This window comes from Carettochelys insculpta, chromosome 2 (genome assembly GCF_033958435.1).
Source record: "Carettochelys insculpta isolate YL-2023 chromosome 2, ASM3395843v1, whole genome shotgun sequence".
In the NCBI taxonomy this organism is placed as follows: domain Eukaryota; kingdom Metazoa; phylum Chordata; order Testudines; family Carettochelyidae; genus Carettochelys; species Carettochelys insculpta.
Window position 1 is genome coordinate 155,408,875 of NC_134138.1, and position 23,145 is coordinate 155,432,019.

The following is a 23,145-nucleotide window of genomic DNA, read 5'->3' on the forward strand; positions in this document are numbered from 1 at the left end:
GTTATCCATTTCAGCCTAAATTTGCTTATGGTTCCTGTTTCATGGCTTTAATAAAGGGCTCAGCCTTACTACTTCAGGTTGTTGGAGTTTGAGTAACTATAGGTGTTTAGCAGCACCTCAAACTTCACGATTCATCAAGGCAGTAATGAAGTTTCTTTGTCCTGTTGATTTTCCTGTGAGCCGGATGTTTAACTTAGTTCTGAAATAACTGATGGAGCAGCCCTCTTGAATCTGACCTCTATAACCTTGTATTTCCTTTCTCTTATAATTGTCTTTCTAATCTCAACCATTTTTGGTAGAATGATTAGTGAATTAAATGAAACGTCCATTAAAAATGTTTTTGTTTTTTTTTCCTCCAGAGTTGATATGCTTCACTACTCCAGACTTCCTGTTTTAAGGAACTTCTTTTGTCTTGTCACATTACTTTTTACGTCTTGTTTGGTATTAAACCTATTCATCCTCAAGATATCAGATGCCATTATATTGCTATTTGCATATCAATCAAATCCTAATTAAACAGTATTAATCATTGCTTTTATTATGGCAGAATTACATCTAAACTCTTTAAATTCTTAGAGGATCCTGGCAGCTATATCAGAAGCATGGAAGAAAGCCTCTTCTGCCCAACCTTACCCCCCATCCCCCAAAAAAAAAAGCTTTCTGAAAGCCTCAGCACATTTAGTGAAATATGCATCCACATTTTAGCGAAACGAATTTTGTGAGGAAGTCTGCAAAGGAACCACTTGGAAATCTCTGTTCCTTCACCACATTCCAAGTGGATGTTGCGTTTTTATCAGATACCACTTTTGTTCTCTAGGGTATTGTCAAGTATTTTTAATTTCTCCTGTTTCTTAGCTCTGCTGTACCCCATTTTTCTGGTCATACTGCTTTCCAGTCATCCATCAGGCTAGAGGATATACTATATACAAGAATTGATAGCTTACTCATATATCTCATAACTAGAAATTCACTAATATGGATTTTTCACACCTTTGTATGTATGTTTTTAATTTTAAGGTTTAAATGTTATAAGTTTGTACTTTGCACTTTAGAGGCTCACAAAAAGGATGCTGTTCAAGCATGAAGAATGTTATTCAGGCAACTGTCTGTGCGCTTTTGTTGGTCTAGTCAACCCCAAAAGCTTCCTGCAGAGTGGATATCTTTTATGTTAAGGTAGTTGTAAAATAAAAAGTCTATTTCCTCTATAGTCTCCCTTGTTCATTTTAAATACAGCTTTTAGGCAAAGAGTATTTTAGGCAAAGAAGACAAACATTAAATCAGAATGCTGCACTATTCTGTCACAGTGTCAGAAGTTCTTCTAACACCTCAGTATTGTATTGGATTTGTTGTGAGATAATACCTGTAATCTTCGAGTCTCAAACTATCATTTACACCAAATGCAAAACTTATTTGTCTTAATTTTTAACACAGTGTATGATTGTTTTTTATTTAAATATGTAAACAAAAACCTCACAAATGTTGTTACCATTCTCATCCTCCAGAGGGAAATCAGTTTGTCCAACTAATACCTTAACATCTGTGTTAGAGAAGGAAATGCAAACAAGGCCTCCACCACCTATTCCTCACTACAGACAAGCAGATAAGTAAGAACTATTTAGTTACTTAACTCTTTTTTTTTTTTTTTTTTTAACATAATGTTTAATAAAGTGATAGTATGGCCAGAGCTCTCCCAGCTTCGTCAGGGCATCTCAGCGTTGCCATAGTCATGCTCTTTTAATCCTGGGCCTCTCCTAATCAGATTGCTAAATGTGACAAGTTATGATGAAATGTATTCTAATTCAGTGACGTTCATTAGGGACTACCTGTGCCATTCTGTTTTTTAATCAAGAGCAGCAGTGAATATTACGAGTGCTTTTGTTGTGTTATATGACTCATCATTTATTACTTTGGTGTAATAAACAATCTTTTGAAAGATCTTGTATACATTGAAGCATTCTGAATTTCAGAGAGCCCCTGAGGGCAGTATAAAACTAGAAACCAAGGAGGTTTGCTCCCTTACCATGTCTACCCCCATCATAAAAGCATATTTGTAGGCAGACAAATAAAACGTATGGGGGGCAGTAGAAAGGGACAGAAGAACTTATACACAAAAATGTAATTTGTATGAATATTGTGTCCGTTTGGTAGCCTCATCAAAAGAAAGGTATAGAGTATATTAGGGAAAAAAAGCATCAAAATAATGAATAATCTTAGCTGTGTACCTAGTTACAGTTGGAAAAAATTGCAGATTTGTGACTATTTAACATGAAAAGGAGTTAAATTTTGAGTAACACCTGAACACCTTTCTTAGAATGAGAACATGAGTTACTCCTTGAAATAAAGTGGGAATAAATGCAGTGCTAGTAAAAATAAATAGTGCTCTTATGCTAATTAGTCAATGTGTTTTGGTGTTTGTTGCAAGAGGTAGATACTTAGTGGTAGCTAGACGTTTAAAAGGCTGGATAATTTTATAACCATTCTAACTATGCTTTAAAAACTAAGAGACTGGAGCTAGTTCATGGCATTCAATGAAGGGTTCTCTGTGTGGATCACTCTACAGTGGCCAAATAAACACAGTTGGGGACATTGCATTACTTGGGTACTGATTGCTGATTGGGCATGACCAGATTCCTTGGCTTGCAAGGTCTTATCTAGCATACTGGCTCTTGAATTTTGTAAAATGTAGTGGCCTTGAGTGCTTTCAAAATTCTGGGTGTCACAAGTACAAGTTTAATTTGTTCAGTTTCAGCTCTCAAAAGGTTTTGCTGAATCTGAATTTAAGATGGTTGTGGTTTTTCAACATCTTTTTAAGCACACAAAGTTTTGATGCGGGCACTGTCTTTTGTTCTGTATTTTGACAGAATCTAGCAGAATATGGGCTTAACTCTGGTTGGTGCCTTCAGGGACAACCAGAGTATAAATGAATAACAAAAATAGGCAGCTCATCCTTTGAGATCAGTTTACACTCTGGTGAGCTAACAGATTTAAGATTCAAATCCAGTTTAAACCACCTGCAAGCATGCCTAAAACGAAGCTGTTAAATCAATGCTTGGAAAAATATATAAAAGTAACATGATCTTCTTTGAGTGGTCTCCAGGGGTGCTCCACATCAGGTTTTGGGCTCATCCTGGTGCTGCAGGATGAAGAACTTTCTAGAGCTGTAGTCAGCTGGATCACGCCTGCACAGTTGCTGCCCCTCATCGTTCGCGCTGTTTTGGTCACGCATGTGGTCCAGCTCCCACCAGTTTCTCTTCATCCACCCCAGGCTGCAGACAGAACATGGTCTCCTCTTCTCATGGGGATCCTTAAGAATGAGACTATCTCTAGAGCCTGTGTATATAGTTATTTACATTGTTTAATTGTTCCTGTTTTCTCCTGTTTTTAAAAAAAAATAAACAGAATTCGTTACCTGTTAAAGTTGGAATTCATAGTAGCGTCATAATCAGTTTTATATACCATAAGTTTTTGTTAATTTTTTTCTGAAAAGTAAACTAAGATACTATAATGTTAGTTCTTTGTTGTTTTGCTCCTTCCATGAAGCACCAATATGCCTGGCTCTCCAGGGTTAAGAAACATGACACTTGCCGTGAGGTGATGACAGCGTCAGATGGGCACATCTCTTGTATCAAATGTCTCAGTGAAGCCCACGTACCCCAAAAATGTGCACACTACTCTAAGTTTACAGCGAGAGCCCGCCATGACCAAGAAATATGGCTCCAAATGCTGCTATTTGATAAAGCCCTCCAGCTTTCGGCATCAGAGGCTGTGGCTTCTGAGGCTCATTCAAACAAAAGACAGGCATCATCAACCTTGGAGACCTCGCCCAAGAAAGTCCGGGCATCACCAACGAGACTCCTGCCTGCAGTTCTGCAGAGCAGATCCAAAAGTTCAGATAAACCCTACAAGAAGGGCTCCGAGTTGGCCGCACCACAGTCGGCCTTAACAGCAAGACCAGCGAAGAAGCCGGCCGTAGCGCGGTCCCCAGAGATGTTGGTGCTTATGTCAGCATCAGCACAAACATCCTTGAAACAGAAGGCACCGGTAGTCATCTGCACCATGAGATTTGCTGATGCCACAGGTCACATCACTGGCTCAAGATTCAGCACCCAGGGATCTGATGCTGAAGGACAGACAGCCAAAAGATCCAGCACCAAGAGACATGGCATGGAAGATGGCTCCAAAGGCACTGATGCAGAGGATGGCACCAAGGGAGACAGAGCCAAGACAGTGTATGCCAGAGGAACTGGCACCAAGAGCTGCTGCGTCTCTGCACAGGGAACTGCGCAAGGCTTCAGCAAAACCTAAGCACCATATCCCTTCCCCCCATTCACAGTCTTTCTCTCCTGTACCTTATCTCCACAGAGGCACTTGTTCACATTGGCTCTGGACGTGCCACGTCATTCTCTTCGTGGGAGGGTACCCTCGCCATTTCTAAACCCAGCGAGATCTCAAATTGAATATTACCAATGTCACTTCTCGGCTTCTCCTTCACCTAGACCTCCCTATATGTGCCCAGGGTCTCCTCATTTACAACATTTATCTTTTAGGGATCACTACAGAACATCACGATATCAAGCATACCCTTCCTCTCCCAGATCGTTTTATTATCAGGACCATCATCATTCCTATTCACCATATTATTCATCTTATCAGCATAGGTCACCTTCTAGAGGAGACACCCACTGTGCCTCTATTTCTTTCTGGCATTTGCCTATTCCTTCACCATCATCTTCTATCCACTGTCATATCCCCCCACGGCAGCACTCAAAGCCAGAGTAGTGACAGGGATTGGACAATGATGACCACCAGATGGCTGTTTCCCCAACCGATCAGTCATCGTCCTGGGCGGATGAGGCCGTCATACCAGGAGATATGTCCCATCCCACTGATACTAAAAAATTTAATTAATTATTCAAGCATGTCACCCTCGGTCAAGAGGTTAAAATAGCCGTGGTGGAACAAAAGTGGCATCGCCTCCTTACAAATCTATGAACAGTCCAAGGCGCCAAAATTTTTATCCGTCTAGAGGAGGCTATATTGGATGCTGCCAAGGACGTTTGACAAATCTCCGCATCCAACAAATGCATGGATTAAAAGGTATTTTGCTCCTCCTAGAGGGATGGAGTTTGTATTCCATCATTCCCAACCTAACTTGCCTGTGAGTGACGCTGCTCACAACAGATTGAAAGCACTGCACTTCAAGACACCTTTACTGGATAAGGATACAAAGAGGCTGGACCTTTTTGGCAAGATTTACTCTTCCACCAAATTTTTACTCCATATAGCTAACTATTCCACCCATTTAGCTAATCGCAGCTTTGATAATTATTCCAAATTGCACCCTTAATGAATTACTTGCTGGAACTGAAAGTACCTATTTTAAAGTCCATTGCACAGGAGTAATATGTATCTGCTAGAGCAGCCATTCAGATTGCACTGGATGTAGACAATACAGTTGCACGTGCCACAGCTAAAGCTATAGTTATGAGACATGCTTCCTATTTACAGTCATCAGGGGTGCCAAAGGAACTCCAGACTAAAGTTGAGGATCTTCCTTTTGATAGGTCCACACTGTTTGCTGAAAGGACCAAGACCAAAACTCTCGCACAACACTATGCATTTTAGGAATGTATATGCCTCCCTACCAATGGTGTTGATTCACTGCATACCACAGGCGATTTGATTACTCATACCACAAGCATTCCTTCCAACAGCAGCAATGTGTGTTTGATGAGTCTCACTCGTGACATCTGCCCAAGTGCTGAAACAATATCAATCTGATGCAATCTCACAGGTCTGCCAGGCAGTAGGTTTGATGGTTTTGTCCGGGACACCAAACCAGCCCATGTCACCCCCTTGGACTCTCCTATGTCCCACAAGTTTCACCATTGTCTGAGGCCCTTTTTCCTCCAATTGGCCTACATTTACCACCCCCAACTGGGCTCTAGAAATCATTTGGTCAGGCTACTCTATTCCCTTTCTCTCCATTCCACATACCACCCCCTGTACCATAACAAGAAATGCTGTTAATATTGCTCAACGGGAAGAGTAGGCACAAAATCGCTGGTCAACGATTTTCCTATCAAATGGAAGGGAGCCCTTTTCTACGCCTTCCCTCCCATGGTGCTCATCCTCAAGGTCTTGCACAAAATTTGGGCAGACAGGGCCTTAGTCATATTAATAGCACCTTCATGGGCCTGCCAGCACTGGTTTCCCTTGCTACAGCTCATCACCATACCTTGCCTACCCACTCCCAGCACTTCCCGACCTACTGTCTCAGAACCAAGGATCCCTGTTTCATGCTCAGATACAGACCCTTCAACTCAGTGCGGCTCTTAGTTGGCTCATTGCATCCAAACACTTCTATTGCATATAAATTAAAGAGGTTCTGATACAGGTTCACTGGAGAACTGTCCGAGTCCCGTACCTTTCCAAATGGTGCAGGTTCGCTTCATGGTGCTCCGCATGTGGCCTAGAACCATAATCCGCTCCTTTGCACTTAATTCTAGATTACATTTTACATCTAAAAGACTCAGGACTGGTGCTGGCATCACTAAGAGTGCACCATGCTCTCATTACTTCCTTTATTCAACCCATACAAAGATCCTTAGTATTTGCACATCCTACCACTAAGATTCCTTAAAGGACTTGCCAATTTCCATCCCCCTCATTGTCCAGGTCCTCCTCCGTGGGATTTGGACCTAGTTCTCAATGCTTTTACGGCACCATCATTTGAACCGTTAGCATCTGTACCTCTACAAATTATGACAATGAAGGTGGCCTTTCTCCTTTCCATTACTTCAGCGCACAGCATTAGTGACATCTCAGCTGTTACGGTGGTACCTTCTCACATGATTTTCAATAAGGAAGGGGTAATTCTCAGACACTATCCTGCTTTCATCCCTAAAGTGTGCTCAGCCTTTCATCTAAATAAGCCCATTATTTTGTCCTTGTAGTAGCCTAAACCACACACCTCTCCCCGAAAAGCATCACTACACACCTTGGATGTCTGGAGGGCTTTGGCCTTTCATAGTGACAGAACTAAATCATTGTGAAAAACTGATAGACTTCTTGTGTCTCTCACTAATAGGTCCAAGGGTGACACCTTCTCAGCCCAGCGATAAGCAAAATTAATAACTTCATGTATAGTGCAATGCTACTTCTCCAAGGGAATGCCACTCCCAGTACCACTGAGAGCACTCTCCACAAGGACTGTGGCAACATTAGCAGCCTTTCTTCATGGTGTTGCTTTATATGACATTTTGCAGAGTGGCTTCCTGGTCATCTCACAGCACATTTGTGAAACATTGTGATACAATATTGATGGACCTGGGGTGCCTCTCTTGCATCAGCGATGCTCTCATCCTGTCAGACAATGACTCCTGCCCTCCTGTTATTTGACGGTAGTCCTACACTGTCACCTGATGTGGAGCACCCACAGAGACCACTCTAAGAAGAAAGCGAAGTTACTCACCTTGGTGCAGTAACTGTTATTCTTTGAGATGTATGTCCCTGTGGGTGCTCCACAGACCGCCCTCCTCTCTGCTCAGGAGTCTCTCTCTTTCATATCTTTCAGATTCTGGAGTGGTTTTGAGAAACTAGCAGAAGCTGAATTGCGCATGTGACCAAAAGCGTGCAAATGGCGAGGGGTGGCAGCTGGCATGCACAGTCCGGCTGACCACAGCTCTAGAAAGTTCTCCATTCTGTGGCGTCAAGACAGGCCCAGCGCCTGACGTGGTGCACCCTACGTAAGGGACACATCTCTAAGAACTACAGTTAGTGCACCAAGGTGAGTAACTTTGCTTTTACTGGTGCTTAGTTCTGCATGTCCAATTTACTACTTTGGAAATTAGCACCTTCTGAAAACAGCCCATTTATAGTTAGAGTAATTTTAGGTGGCCAGTTTTGACATGAGTAACTGATGAATTACAATTTGTAAATAAAATATTCTTTTAATATTGAAACAATGAAATTGTACTGAAAAGAGAAGATTTGGAAATTCTCATGTCACTGACTTTGGATACATTCAGTGGCATTGTAGCCATGTCAGTCCTAGGATATGAGACAACATTGGTGAGGTAATACCTTTTATTAGAACATCTTCTGTAAGTGACAAGATGGAAATCTTGTCTGTCTCTCTCTCTCTCTGTCCCCAACAGAACTTGGTCTAGCAAAAGATACTTACCTCACTCACCTTAACTGTCTTCTGATGGTATATTTTAATAGTTCTCTATTCCACAATCCACACTTGGATTAATTTTTATCCTTTGTTTTTATATATACCTGAAACTTGACTTGCAACTGTCCCTTACTACAGAGCTAGTCCTTTGCTTCTTTGCATGCGTTTTTGAAAAGGACAATATTCAAAACATTGGCTCTTCTGTAATAAGTTTTGTCTTGCAAAGTAAACTTTCTAAATATCATTGTGTTTAGATAAATTACTTGTAGTAGTCTACCTTTATACTGGAGTGGCTGAATTGCTAATATTAATATTTATGAAAAACACAACGAATAAAAAGCACTTGTTCAATAGGCACTGAACTGTATATCAAACTGAATACAAAAGATATTTGATTTATGTAAAACTTTTAACAGCGTTCAAATACCTTGTGTATATTGATATTGCTGTCCAGTGGCATAATGTACCAGGGGAAGTTAGTGTTTCTGTATCAGTTTGACAGTTTGGGAAAGTCGGTGTGTTATCTTTTCTTTTGTAACGGTATCTTCCATTGAAATGACAATTGCTTTTTGTAATATTATGGCTTTAATTTCAGGAATAATGGAAACATTGGATTGCAGAAAACATTAAAAGCAGAGCCAGTGATTGACTACTTTGATGTCCAAGATTGAAATGATTTAATCTCAAATTATTTAGAAAAATGGAGGTGAAGATACAGATTTATCATTCAAGATGCTTTGTGTCTGTGATTGATCATTCAGTATATTCAGACCTTAAAATTGTTTTTTTTAAAAAAAAAAAGTGCTGGTGAGTTAAGTGTATAAGAAACATAGCATAGTTAAGAAATTAACCAAAATCTGAGCTCTGAATATTGAGAAGCTATTAAAGGCCAAATTTTTACTTCAGATCGATATGCAGAGAGAAGTGAATGTGTGTTCATTATCTCAGTGAAAGTGATGATTTAAATTTGTCTGCAAATTTTCAGCTGCTGTGCATATTTTTATGTGAATTATGGGTGCTGGTGTACTTTGCAGCACAGGCTTGTATGTGTTTCTTCTCTGCTTGGAATCAGAGTGTCTTTAAAAATGTGCAAGTGCATAGCCATTCATTTTTAATTGAAAGAACTGTAAATTAAACTGATTCTATTGGGGTGTTGATATTAATGGCAAACATTCCAAAGATTTATGCTGAAAGATCCAACATTGTTAAAAAAATGAACAATTAAATGACAAATCACTATCATTTAATCCTAACTGGGTATATTTTCATAATTTTCATGTGATTTTTTTTAATCATTCCATTTCTACTGTAGACATATAAAATTTGAGATTGAAGTGTCTTAAGTTATTCTAACATAGACTAAAACTAAACATTTAACTCAACTTTCATATTCCCAGTGCTTAGGCACCCTGACTCCTGCTAATGAGGAGCACCTCTGATGTTCATTAGTATTTCAGGATTTTGGTACCTTCCAGTCCTTGTTCTTGAGGTAGAGGAAGGAAAATGCTGTTTGGGTTTTTATTAAACAAAAATGGTTGTTTTTCTGTTTTTATTAAGTTTATATCTTAAACCCAAATAGAAGATTAAATTTAAAAATAAAATTAATTAGACTCTTGAACAGTCAGAACCAGACAAATGGCTTTGATGTGCCTCAAAGATTGAATCATATGTCTAGGATACTTAAAGTGATTGCTTCACTGGACCTTTTAATCTTTTCCTTTGCGCAAGTTAGAACTTCAGTTATGTGCTAGGCTTGTGTTAAGCAATTCTTGAAAACTTCATAAGTAAGTCTGATGTGTTGAATCCCTCTCAATAGAAACTTCCCTTTTAATGATCACGTTACATTGGAATATATTTAAACTTCACACAAATCAGTTGCCAAAAGTCGCACCTACTTTTCTTATTGTTTCACATTAATCATTTTTCTCATGAGAAAGGAGAGTTGAGGACCTTTCTGGGTAGGATGATAGTGGACCAGATCTTTAGCTGGTGTAAATTGTCATAGATCCATCAACTTCAGCTGTGTTACAACAGTTTACCCAAACTGAGGATCTGGCCACTTACTCTAACGAGCAGCTGACTTCTCACACTATTCTGCTCTGTCTCACCCTCCTATGAGCACACAGCCCCAAAGTTACTCCTTTGTGCATCTTTTTGTGCTTAAGGACAGTTTCTGTCTGCCAGTCCAGGAAAACTGGTGGAACTTTTGTGGGACACGAGCCAAAGAGACTCATTTTGGGATAGATATGTACTGTAACAGATTGACTTGAAACTCGACACTATGATTTTTATGGTTCTGTTACATGTGTGTAAAACTTACTTCATTTAGGAAATGACAACGTAATGTTTTTCTAATTGAATGTTTCAAATAGATTTTCCACTTAAAAGAACACTGTAAAGGAATTGATTTTTTTCATGAGTCTTCATATAGTGAATTTCATATAAAATCAAAATTATTTTAAATCTTTTTCTTTCATTTAGTAAACAGAAATGAACTTTTCGTAATGAATGAATCTTAAATAAACTCGCAGTTACGGTTTGGCATGACCGTAAAGAATTCTTCAGCAAGTTGAACCCTAGTCTTGCAAGGTGCTTAATATTTTCAATTTCTGATGACTTCAGTAGGTGAATAGATTGTTCAGCACCTTTCTATAAGTATGACTTGACATATGCTTACATAATTAAGTAGGCCTAACGTGAGAGAGCGCCCTATTTATTTCAGTGTCACTGCATGAGTGGCCCGTAGTCCATGACCTATTAATTTACTTTCACACAGGACTTCATTTAAAATACCTAAAAATCACACCTGCATGTTTTTTTTGACATTTTGTATGAGGCTTTCATAGCAGGACATATAGCTCATATACTTAACTGATATTTTTAACAAAAGATGCTCAAGTTCTGAATAGATCTTCTAATACTTCCAACTTCTAATCAGAAAGAAAACAGAAAATTTTCAGTTCATAAGATAAGGCTAATAAATACTGTGAATGTGTATATTGATTAACCATAATGCCCCCTACAAAATGTTTAACAATTTTTGCTCAGTTGTGAATATTCTCATATTCAAATCTGTTTTAATATCAAGGAGGTCAAAGCCTATACAACAGCTTTTAAAAATCACTGGTACAGAGGTGTTTATTCAAAATTCCTTATTGTAATAATTCAGTTAAAAATATCTTTCATGCACTACCCTGGTGAAGCGATACCAAAACATGTTTTTTCCAAAGTACAGTTTTACAGCTTTAAAAAATAATTCAGTTGGTTTAACTGTGGTGTTCTCCCTTCTCTTTTGGTTTGCTTTTGGTGCAACATCGCCTATATAGAGAATTGCATTTGTGGCTGTAGTTCTGAAATCTGTAACTACTACATCATTGTGCAACTGCATATGTGTGCGCCTGATGTGAATGCTTTTCTAATATATCATTTTGTACTACTACTTATTCTGAGTTGGTTCTTAGTCTGTTTATCTACAGTGGGATTGATTTCAGCAAGGTCAGTACTCTACTCTTGGTCTGTCAAACTGCATAGCTCTCAGAACAATACAGTATTTTGTAAATTGTTCTGTACTGAGTACATTACAATAATTACAGTGCTTTACAATAAACATTACCTGTGAGGAAGGGCAAATTGATAAGAATACATGTAACTTTACCAAGTGCTTTTAAACTATTGTATATATGCAGAGAGAATTTGACATTGGGATTGTGTAACTGTCCAGTGGTTTAATGTGTTAAGAAATGCTCTGATTATTCAGTGCTTAATGTACATTAATCTGTGAATACTCTAAAATCCTAATTGTTCAAGTTAGCTATAAAGACCACTGTTTTGTGACAGTTTTACAGTATGTGCCTCATGATGAAGTAAGCAGAACATTGCTCTAAAACACTCTTTTCATAAGTTATTTGGTGACAGTATATTTCACTTGATTCCTTTCAAGTTTAGTACTGTATTGTAACAAGTGAATTACTGTATAAAGCTGTAATAAAGTTAAGTTGAAATTGCTATGGTTTGTAGTTGTTTGCAAGCTTTTAGGTAGGTGTACATTATGTTGGGAGGTTCTTAAAGTGCCACAGGAAGGCAAATACTGAAATACGTCTGGAGGGGTCCTTCCCTTAAGTTCTAAAATAGTAGGTACAATTTCCATTCTGCATTCTAACATTTTAAACAAACATTTTAGCTGGGGGCTGGGAGTTGGGATCCTTACTAAATGAGGAAGAGAGGGAGGGGACTATCTGCTATTTATGTGGAATTCAAGAATAATGTATTGCAAACTCAAAAAGTTATAAGGTTCAAAGATAATATTTTGCATGATGTTCCCTTATTGTATTCCACTGTGAATTCATGCACCTCCTGTGCGCAGTTGGCAAATTTTGTCGTGACCATTCGTCACTCGTATCTTGCCTCAGACCCAAGGGATAAGGGGTGGGACAGACCAACTGTATTTCATTCTGTCACATGGTCTGTTAGACTCTCTCCAATGTCCATAGCTTCAGTCTACAAAATAAAGCTTAGATTTAGCTCCATAAATAGTTTAAACAGTTGGCACAGATTTAAGAGTTGGTAGCATTTTATTGGTCTTAGTCTCTCTGCGGGGGAAAGCTACTCCCCTGTTTCCTGCTCAGGTACAAGTTTATGTGCAGAACTCTGGGCTTCAAACTCAGCACTTCCCACCCATGATGTTTCTACTCAGGACTTCCTACCCATGATGTTTCTTAGTCTAGCTCAGGGGTCTGCAACTGAAATAGTAAGAAGTCTTTTTTTCAAATTCAGTTACAAAATCAATACTTCAATACTTCGAGCTGCAATGCACGTGAATGAGACAGTCCTTAAATAATGACAAACTGTACTTTGTCATCCCTATTTTAAGAAGAGCATGCACACAATGATTTGAACCAGTTAGAAAGTTGTTACCCCCACCTCCAGGCTTTACCTGCCTCAGCCCTCAAATCCACCCTCCTATCCCCAAGCTTTACGCCCCATCCCACAAACCTGCCCCCGTTCTCTTTGTTTTACCCATCAGCCCCAAATCCACCCCCCATCCCTAGGATTTAGCTGCCTGAGAAAAGGCGATCCGTGTGCTGCTGCTGCTACTCCTCTGCAAATACCACCCCTGGGTGCTCCCCACTGCTGCCATCTCAATGCGGCTCTGGCAGGGCAGGCATGGCCTCCCTTCCCCCCCAGCTTTCCTGCTGCCTTAAAGTTCCCCCACCTGCAGGGCGTGGGAGGCTCCCCACCCAGCTGGTTTTCTCTTCCAGGGCTCCCTGCTGTCCCTGGCTCTATTTGGTCAAAAGCTGGCTTGCTGGTCTCTCAGTTCTGAGTCCAACGCGTTTTTCCTTCTTTCCAGGATGATTCTGTTGAAGATGTTTCCTGGTACTGATAGAAGTGAGATTCCTCTACAGTTCTCGCAGCTGCTTAAGCTGCTCTTCTGTGGGATCTTGATGAGGTAGCCTTCCTTCCAGTTTGCTGGTATATCCTCTTTTTTTCCCATATTTTCTCAAACAGAGGAAAAAGCATCTCTACTGTGGTGTCAATATCCACTTTGAGGGCTTCTGCAGGAGTGTCACCTGGGCCTGCGATTTTACCATATTTTGCTTTCAAAATTTGTCTTCCTGATCTCCTCTCTAGTTAGTTTGCCACAGTCTATTGGAAGATCAATGTCTGCTGCTTTGATGTCTGGTAGATTACCTGAGGCTGATCTGCTGAGAAGCTCTTCAAAGCGTTCAGCCCATCAGTTCAGTTGCTGCTCCGTCCCTGCTATCACCTGTCCCTTTTTGTCTTTGACTGGTTGTTCAAGTCTGCTAAAAGCTTCTTCGTAGTGTTGTCGTACAGCTGTTTCATGTTTCCATTTGCTGCTGCAGCTTCTACTTCTTCCACCAGAATGTCTGAGATTCTGCTTGTCTGTCTCCACACTCTTCTTCACCTCCCTGTTGACTTCTGTGTATTTTTCCTGTGCTGCTGCCTCTCCTGCTGTGGTGCGGCTGGTGTTAACCACCTCTTTCTTGGATCTTACGCATCATTTCTGCTGAGATCCATTCTTTTTGTTAGGGTTTTTGTAGTCCAACTACTACTTGGCAGGTTGCTCCTATTGTTTTTCATTTTTTGACACCAAGTGTGTAGATCTATGGCTTCATCGTACAGATCTTGTAGAACTACTACAAGAACTTGGAACTTGTTGGTCGACGTAAGTCAATACTCTTCCTGTGTCTTTGTATCTGTCTTCTGGTTGCTGTTTTTGACATGTGGCTATTCAGCTTCAGTTTCAGTTTGGAAACCAATAGATGGTGGTCCAATGCTACATCGGCTCCTCTCTTCATTCATGTATTATACAGCAGTCTTCTCAATTTTTTTGATATACAAAGGTGGTCAGTCTGGTTCATGTTACTTTGTGAATCCTAATGTGAGGGAACACACTGCCTCCGATGACAAATGGCTCCAAACCTTTCTCTGTTTTCATTCATCTCGCCCAATCCATGAGAGCCCATCACCTCTTCATAGCTGGTCTTGTCCACTCCAATTTTGGCTCTGAAGTCTCCAGTCACAATGTTCACTTCTCTGTCATGTAGTTTGTCAAGTACATCTTGCAATCTATTGTAGAAGTTGTCTTTTGCTTCTTCACTGTGATAATTTGGTGGTGAGTAGCATTGGATGATGATCATCTTGATCTTTTTAGTTCTGAATGAGGCTGTCGTCATTCTTGGTCCAGGGGGTCCTCATCCAATTAATGCCTTCTACACTACTTTTGATAACAAGTGCTGTGTCTTGTGTGTGGAGCATTGTCATCTTCATTCCCTGAGTACAGTATCATCTCTCCTGTTGGCAATCTTAGTTGTCCTGACTGTAGCCATCTGGTCTCACTGAGCACAAGCACTGCAAGCTTATAGCATCAAATTTCTGGAGCCACTTGTGCTGTCTTTCCTTTTTCATACATTGTTCTGATGATCAGGGGTTTCCTGGTTGATAAAAGGGTGGTCGGTGATGTAGGTTCCTTCTGGTTTTCATTACAGCATGTCATGCTCCTTGGAGATGAGGGCCCTTTTTCTCCCAGGAGTGGAATCTGTTGAACTGTCATCAGTTTCTGTAGCTGCAATTGTTTTACAGGGAGGGGGTGCTAGTCTATGTCCAACCCTTCTCCTCCTCTCATCCCGGCTTTGGATAAGCCCTGGTGGAGTTTTTCATATTTAATGTTGATAAATCTGAAGTAATGCATAGTGGAAAAAAATAATCCCAACTATACATAGAAAATGATGGGGACTAATTTAGCTGTACCCACGTGAGAGATCTTGGAGTCATTGTGAATGGTTCTTTGAAAATATTGACCCAATATGCTGCAGCACTCAAAAAAAAGAGTTAGGAATAATTTAAAAAGGGATAGAATGAGAATATTTTTGTCTCTATATAAATCTTTGGTATGCCCATGTCTTGAATACTGCTTACAGATGTGGTCACATCTAAATCAAAAGTTACATTGGCATGGGGAAAACTTCAGAAAAGGACAACTAAAACTATTAGGATTTTTGTAAGGGGTATCATATACAAGAGATTAAAAAGACTGATTTTCCCATTTAGAAAAGAGAAAAGTGTGTGTGAGGGGACAGGCGGGATATGATAAAGGTGTATAAAATCATGACAGGTATTGGAGAAAGTGAATAAGGAAAAGCTATTTACTTGTTCCCATAAAATAAGAACTGGGGCTTACCAAATGAAATTAATAGTAGTAGTAGTAGTAGTAGCAGCATTCTTCAGTTTATGTAGACTATGGATCACGCCCTTCGTAGTTCCATTTGGGATCATGATTTGCAGTGTCGACTGAGACTGTGAAGGCCCACACGAGAGTGACACTCCTTGCGAAATTAATAGGTGGCAGGTTTAAAACCAAGTTTTTCTGTACATAGCATGCAGTCAATCTGTGGAACTCCTTGCCTGACGACCTTCTGAAGACTAGGGGTCTATCATGGTTCAAAAAAGAACTAGGTAAATGCATGGGCTATGGTTACACATACAGCCATTCTGTCAACAGAAGTTACTGTCGGAAGATATGTTCTGACAAAACTTATGTTGACAGAACATGTCTACACATAAAAAGCTGATTGATCATTTGATCTGCTCTGTTGACAAAAGAGCCCCCGGACCAGCTTTTTTGTCAAATGCAGTTTCTGTTGACAAAATGCATTTTGTGGTGTAGATGCTCAGAGTTTTTTGTCTATAAATTGTCAGTTTTGCCTCAAAACTCAGTAGTGTTAACTGTAGGCATGGAGGGTTGATCAACATTTATTTGCTAGAATGGAAATATTACCCCTAGCCTGTTTCAGTCTAGAAATTTATGACAGGAGAAGGATCACTCAATGACTACCTCTTCTGTTCTCTCTGGGACATCTATTGGCCACTGTTGGAAGACAAAATGCTAGGCTCCATGTACCTTTAGTCTGACCCACTATGCTCCTTTTTACGTTCTTCAAAAGTACCTAAAGCCACTAAAGGCTTGTTTAGAAACCACTTAAGGTTGTGGATTCCTAGTCTTGGATTGCTATTGCTGCCACTACCCAAATGCAAAAACCTCTCAGCAAGTCCAGCACAATGCATCTGAGAATGCCTGCGCATGAGGTATGCTCAAGCTATTTAAGTGTCCTACTGGACAGAGCTTGGAAAACTAATTTTTCCTAGTAGTAAGGCTTAGTTTTAAAACTTTCTACAACACAGGAGGCAGATCATGGTCTTCAAAGGGTGTTTTTTTACTAACAGGACAAGGAAAACACACTTGGGGTGCTACCACGTGACAGCTAGGTGTTACACAGCAACTAAAAAAAGATTAAAACAATTGCTGCCCTCTGGTGTTAGTTTGGAAGATTACGTATTTAAGCGTAGCGGAGGGGTAACCGTGTTAGTCTGGGTGGGTAACAGCAACGAAGGGTCCTGTGGCACCTTATAGACTAAAATGAAGTGAGTCTGTGCTCACGAAAGCTCATGCTCAAAACTTTTCTGTTACTCTATAAGGTGCCACCGCACCCTTCGTTGCTATTACAGTATTTAAGAGGAGTTACATGTGCTTAGCACAAATTCAAAACCCCCAAAATAAAAGAAAGTAACTTGATTGCCTCTGACTAAACATTCCCTGTTCTACTTCTTATCTGCTGTTCCAAGATTTAGTGCCATCCTAGGCATGGATATCACTGGATCCTTCATGCCTGGCTTCTGGGCTTAAATGATGCCTGTCTGGATCTGCTCGTGTTGTGCAGCAGCAGGAACAGGCAGGCTCCTGAATGAAAGTCAAACGTCCACAGTCTCTGTCCCCAGGCTCCCAGACGCTTCAGTGCCGCCTTCCCTGGCATTCCTGGACACTCACAAGCACCTACTGTCTGTGTTTTAACCCTCCGCGGTAAGAAAACTGGGGTTAGATCGTACACGTGGGCTGAGGAGGCGAGAGCGCGCGTAGCAGCGCGGCTGACGCAGCCGGAACGCGCCTACGAGTGAAACGCCGCGCGAAAGTCACGTGGCGGCAGGAGCCCGAACATTCGGGCGGGAATTGCCGGCCGCGCAGGCGTCGAGGGGTTCCTGCTGGGCCCGGGGCTCACGTGCACCCATCCGGCAGGGGCCCCGCCCGCTGCTTCTCTCCCTGCGCCGCGCTGCCGGGCGGCGGTTGGTGGAGGGTGACGTCGCGCTGGGAGTGCTGCGGTTGGTGGCGGTGGAGGTTGGCGGTTTAACTGCCAGACGTGGAGCGGTCGGGCTGGGCGCTTTTGGGGCCCAGCCGCTGAGTTGTCTCGCCTTGGGAGGAAAGGCCCGCAGCGCCCCCGAAGCTAGGCTGGGGCGAATGACTAACGGGCGCTCAGAGCGCGGGCTGTGCAGTGGCTGTAATAGTTTCCTGGGCTTAGGACCCCCATAGGGGGAAGGTGGCGGAGCCTTGGCTCTCGTTCCCACCCTGCCAGTGACACCAGGTTTCTGGTCCTAGGAGTCTCTGTCAGCTGAGCCCAGGGCGCTGGATTAAGGAAGGGGCTTTAAGGGCTGCAGCAGTCTGGTGTAAGGGTGGAAGGCCCTTTGTCTAGGGCCCTGGGATGCAGTCACTAAAGCCCCAATGTTTTGGGCCAGCCCTTCCTGCCTGCGGAAGGGAGGAGGCCGCTGTTGCTGTTGTTGCCCCCACCCCACAGATGGAGTCATGTCATGGCAAATCCTCAGAAACTGTTTTCCTGCTGCAGTCACTTGGAGGCTCCACGGCTGCAGCTCCCATTGGCTGGGAGTCACAGCCAATGGGAGATGCAGGGGGCAGGTGCCTGCAGGCATACACCTGTTCCTTGCCACCAAAGGGGAACTGCAGCTGGGCCAGGTAGGTGCCTTGCATGTCAGCTCTGGATCCCAACACTGAGCCCCATTCTGTAGCCCAACTCCCTTCCAGACACTGCACCACAGCACTGAGCCAGGTGTGGCCCTGTCTGTGCTCCACTACCTGATCCTGTAACTCCTACCTGGATATAGCACCTCCTCCCAACCTCTTGCCCTTTCCACTCCCACACCCCAAACACCTTGGCCCTAACTGGAGCCTCCTCTCTTCTACACCCCAAACACTTCATTTCTAGATCATTGATGAGCAAGTTGAACAGGATTGGTCCCAGGACTGACCCCTGGGGAACACCACTAGTTACCCTCCTCCATTGTGAAAATTTACCATTTATTCCCACCCTTTGTTTTCTGTCTTTTAACCAATTCCCGATCCATGAAAGGATCTTTCCTCCTATCCCATGACCACCTAATTTACATGAAAGCCTTTGGTGTGGGACCGTGTCAAAGGCTTTCTGGAAATCTAGGTATATTATGTCCACTGGGTGCCCCTTGTCCGCATGTTTATTAACCACTTCAAAGAATTCTAATAGATTAGTTATACACGACTTCCCTCTGCAGAAACCATGCTGACTTTTGCCCAACAATTCGTGCTCTTCTATGTGCCTTGCAATTTTATTCTTTACTAGTGTTTCTACTAATTTGCCTGGTACTGATGTTAGACTTATCGGTCTATAATTGCCAGGGTCTCCTCTAGAGCCTTTTTTAAATATTGGCGTTATATTGGCTGTCTTCCAGTCATTTGGTACCAAAGTGGATTTAAAGGATAGGTTACAAACCACTGTTAATAACTCCGCAATTTCACATTTGAGTTCTTTCAGAACCCTTGGGTGAATACCGTCTGGTCCTGGAGACTTGTTACTATTCAGCTTATCAATTAATTCCAAAACCTCCTCTAATATCACTTCAATCTGAGTGAGTTCCTCAGATTTGTCACCTAAAAAGGCTGGCTCAGATTTAGGAACCTCTGTAACATCCTCAGCCGTGAAGACTGAAGCAAAGAAATCATTTAATCGCTCCGCAATGGCACTGTCTTCCTTGATCGCTCCTTTTATATCTTTATCGTCCAAGGGCCCTACTGCTCTTTTAGCGGGCTTCCTGCTTCTAATGTATTTAAAAAACATTTTACTATCGTTTTTTGAATTTTTGGCTAGCTGTTCCTCAGAATCTTTTTTGGCTTTTCTTACTACATTATGACACTTAATTTGGGAGTGTTTATGTTCCTTTCTATTTTCCTCATTAGGATTTGACTTCCACTTTTTAAAAGCTGCCCTTTTCTTTCTCACTGCCTTTTTAACGTGGCTGTTTAGCTATGGTGGTTCTATGTTAGGTCTCTTACTGTGTTTTTTTATTTGGGGTATACATTTAAGTTGGGCCTCTAGTATGGTGTCTTTAAACAGTTTCCATGCAGCTTCCAGGGATTTTAGTTTAATTACTCTACCTTTTAGTTTCTGTTTAACTAGCTTCCTCATTTTAGTGTAATTCCCCTTTTTGAAATTAAATGCCAGAGTGTTTGACCGCTGCGGTGTTCTTCCCAACACAGGAATATTAAAAGTTATTATATTGTGGTCACTATTTCCAAGCGGTCCAGTAACAGTTACCTCTTGGACCAGATCCTGCGTTCCAGTCAAGACTAGATCGAGAATTGACTCTCCCCTTGTGGGTTCCTGTACTAGCTGCTCCAAGAAGCAGTCATTTAAGGCATCAAGAAATTTAATCTCTGAATCCCGTCCTGAGGTGACATGCACCCAATTAATATGGGGATAATTGAAATCTCCTATTATTACTGTGTTTTTTATTTTGATAGCCTCTCTAATCTCCCTTAACATTTCAGCATCGCTATCACTGTCCTGGTTAGGTGGTCGGTAATTTATTCCTAATGCCATATTCATATTAGAGGAATGAATTGTTATCCATAATGATTCTATGGAACATTTTGATTCCTTTAGGATTTTTGCTTGATTTGATTCTATATTATCCTTCACATATAGTACCACTCCGCCACCCGCACGACCTGTTCTGTCTTTCCGATATAATTTATATCCCGGTATGATAGTGTCCCACTGATTGTCCTCATTCCACCATGTTTCTGAGATGCCTATTATGTCAACTTCCTCCTTTGATATGAGGTACTCCAGTTCACCCATCTTATTAGACAGACTCCTAGCATTAGTGTAAAAGCACGTTAAAAAACTACCACTATTTATATGTCCGCCTTTCACAGACGCGTTGGATTTTTTTATATGCGATTGTTTCACATCTGATCTTGCCCATATATTATTTCCCACGTTCCCTGTCTGACTAACTTCTAGGGAATCCCTATCTATGGAGCCTCGTGTAAGAGAAGTCTCCGTCCGATCCAGGTGCTCCCCCGCACCAATCGGCTTTCCCCCACCTCTTAGTTTAAAAACAGAAAACAAAGGGTGGGAATAAATGGTAAATTTTCACAATGGAGGAGGGTAACTAGTGGTGTTCCCCAGGGGTCAGTCCTGGGACCGATCCTGTTCAACTTGTTCATCAATGATCTAGAAAATGAGGTAAGCAGTGAGGTGGCAAAGTTTGCAGATGACACCAAGTTGTTCAGGACAGTCAAAACCAAAACAGATTGTGAAGAACTACAAAAAGATCTCGGCAAACTGAGTGATTGGGCAGCAAAATGGCAAATGAAATTTAATGTGGGTAAGTGTAAGGTAATGCATGTTGGAAAAAATAACCCAAATTACACGTACTACATGATGGGGTCAAATTTAGCTACGACAGATCAAGAAAGGGATCTTGGAGTTATAGTGGATAGTTCTCTGAAGACATCCACGCAGTGTGCAGCGGCAGTTAGTAAGGCAAATAGGATGTTAGGAATTATTAAAAAAGGGATCGATAATAAGACAAAAGATATCATACTTCCCCTATATAAAACTATGGTACGCCCACATCTTGAGTACTGCGTGCAGATGTGGTCTCCTCACCTCAAAAAAGATATATTGGCATTAGAAAAGGTTCAGAAAAGGGCGACTAAGATGATTAGGGGCTTGGAACGGGTCCCATATGGGGAGAGGCTAGAGAGACTGGGACTTTTCAGTTTGGAAAAGAGGCGATTGAGGGGCGATATGATAGAGGTATATAAAATCATGAAAGGTGTGGAGAAAGTGAATATAGAAAAATGATTTACCTTTTCCCATAATACAAGAACTAGGGGACACCAAATGAAATTGATGGGTAGTAGGTTCAAAACTAATAAAAGGAAATTTTTCTTCACACAGCGCACAGTCAACCTGTGGAACTCCTTGCCCGAGGAGGCTGTGAAGGCCAGGACTCTATTAGGGTTTAAAAAAGAGCTCGATAAATTTTTGCAGGTTAGGTCCATAAATGGCTGTTAGCCAGGGATAAAGTATGGTGCCCTAGGCTTCAGAACAAGGGCAGGAGATGGATGGCAGGAGATAAATCACTTGATCATTGTCTTCTGTTCTCCTTCTCTGGGGCACCTGGCATTGGCCACCGTCGGCAGATGGGATGCTGGGCTGGATGGACCTTTTGTCTGACCCAGTATGGCCATTCTTATGTTCTTATGTTCATTGCTTTCCCACTCCAGAGCCTGCACCCCCAGATGGGGCCCTCAACACTTCCTACACCCAATCTCCTGTCTGAACCTGATAGCCCTTTTTGCACACAGAACCCCTAATTTCTGTCCTCATCCCAGAGCCTGTGGTGCTCCACAAAATTAGATAGCACGTAAAAGAGTATATTTGGTTGTGAGTGACTTGGACAAGCCGTGCCCAGGCCTCAGTGCTTTTATGTATGTGCTAAAAAATGAGTTTAAACAGGGCCAGGAAAGAGACTTGGAAGGGACTAACAGCATGCACTATTGTCTGTCAGGGTTTGTCTATGCTAGTGGAACTGAATTTGAAGGTGTGTTAGGCTAGAGCCATATTACAGCTAAGATGGACCTGGGGTTTCATTTTGCGAAATGTTGCTGCCGGGGTCAAGAAATAAGTAAGGTTAACCTTCTACCATGCAGACAGACATGGAAGTCATCTGCAGATATATCAGTTTTAGCACTCTAGCACATTATATGTAGCACACCTATATGTTGCTGGAAGGTTGAACAATATGAAAGAGCTCCTTTCCAAGTTCTTGCTTGTGCTTTCACTTCTGTCTGGGGAAGTGGGTAGAGCTTCCATGAGGTGCCTCTGATAATCAAGTCCAAGTGATCCTAGTTTTTAAAGCTGCCTGAAGGGAATTAAATCCAGCATGTGAGCTCTGCTCACTTAAGAAGCAAAAACTGGCAAAAACTGGGGGAGAGAGAGCCTGCCCATGTTTTGAACTGCCATGAAATTTGACTACCTAAAGTTTGTATTTTTAAATACAGTAGTTCATGTTGTTTGAGTAGTCAGTAATGGTTGAAAACAAGCCTAAAAAGTAGAAGGAAGGTTTTTTTTATTGAGTGGGCTGCTGTGGTAGCACTCAGTTATTTCTGTTTTACACGTAGAACACTTGTCCATTTTATGCCACTTTTACCACTATCAGAAATTAAATCCCCAGTTATTAGCAAAACATGCAGAATTATGGGGCTTCGTTCAAGGGAGAACCAGAGTACAGGTCTGATAGTGCAAACTTTGTCTAGAATAAAAGTTTATATAATA

At 41.5% G+C, this 23,145-nt stretch overlaps 1 protein-coding gene across 1 annotated transcript in view; it reads left to right on the plus strand.

Moving 5' to 3' along the window:
* NFX1 (nuclear transcription factor, X-box binding 1) overlaps nt 1–12,178 on the plus strand; it is a 105,704-nt gene extending 93,526 nt beyond the window's left edge. The window contains exons 23-24 of the mRNA XM_074987891.1: nt 1,503–1,604; nt 8,775–12,178. Coding sequence (XP_074843992.1) covers nt 1,503–1,604; nt 8,775–8,850 — 178 coding nt within the window. The 3' untranslated portion in view covers nt 8,851–12,178. The remainder of the gene's footprint in view (nt 1–1,502; nt 1,605–8,774) is intronic.
* The last annotated feature ends 10,967 nt before the right edge of the window (nt 12,179–23,145 follow it).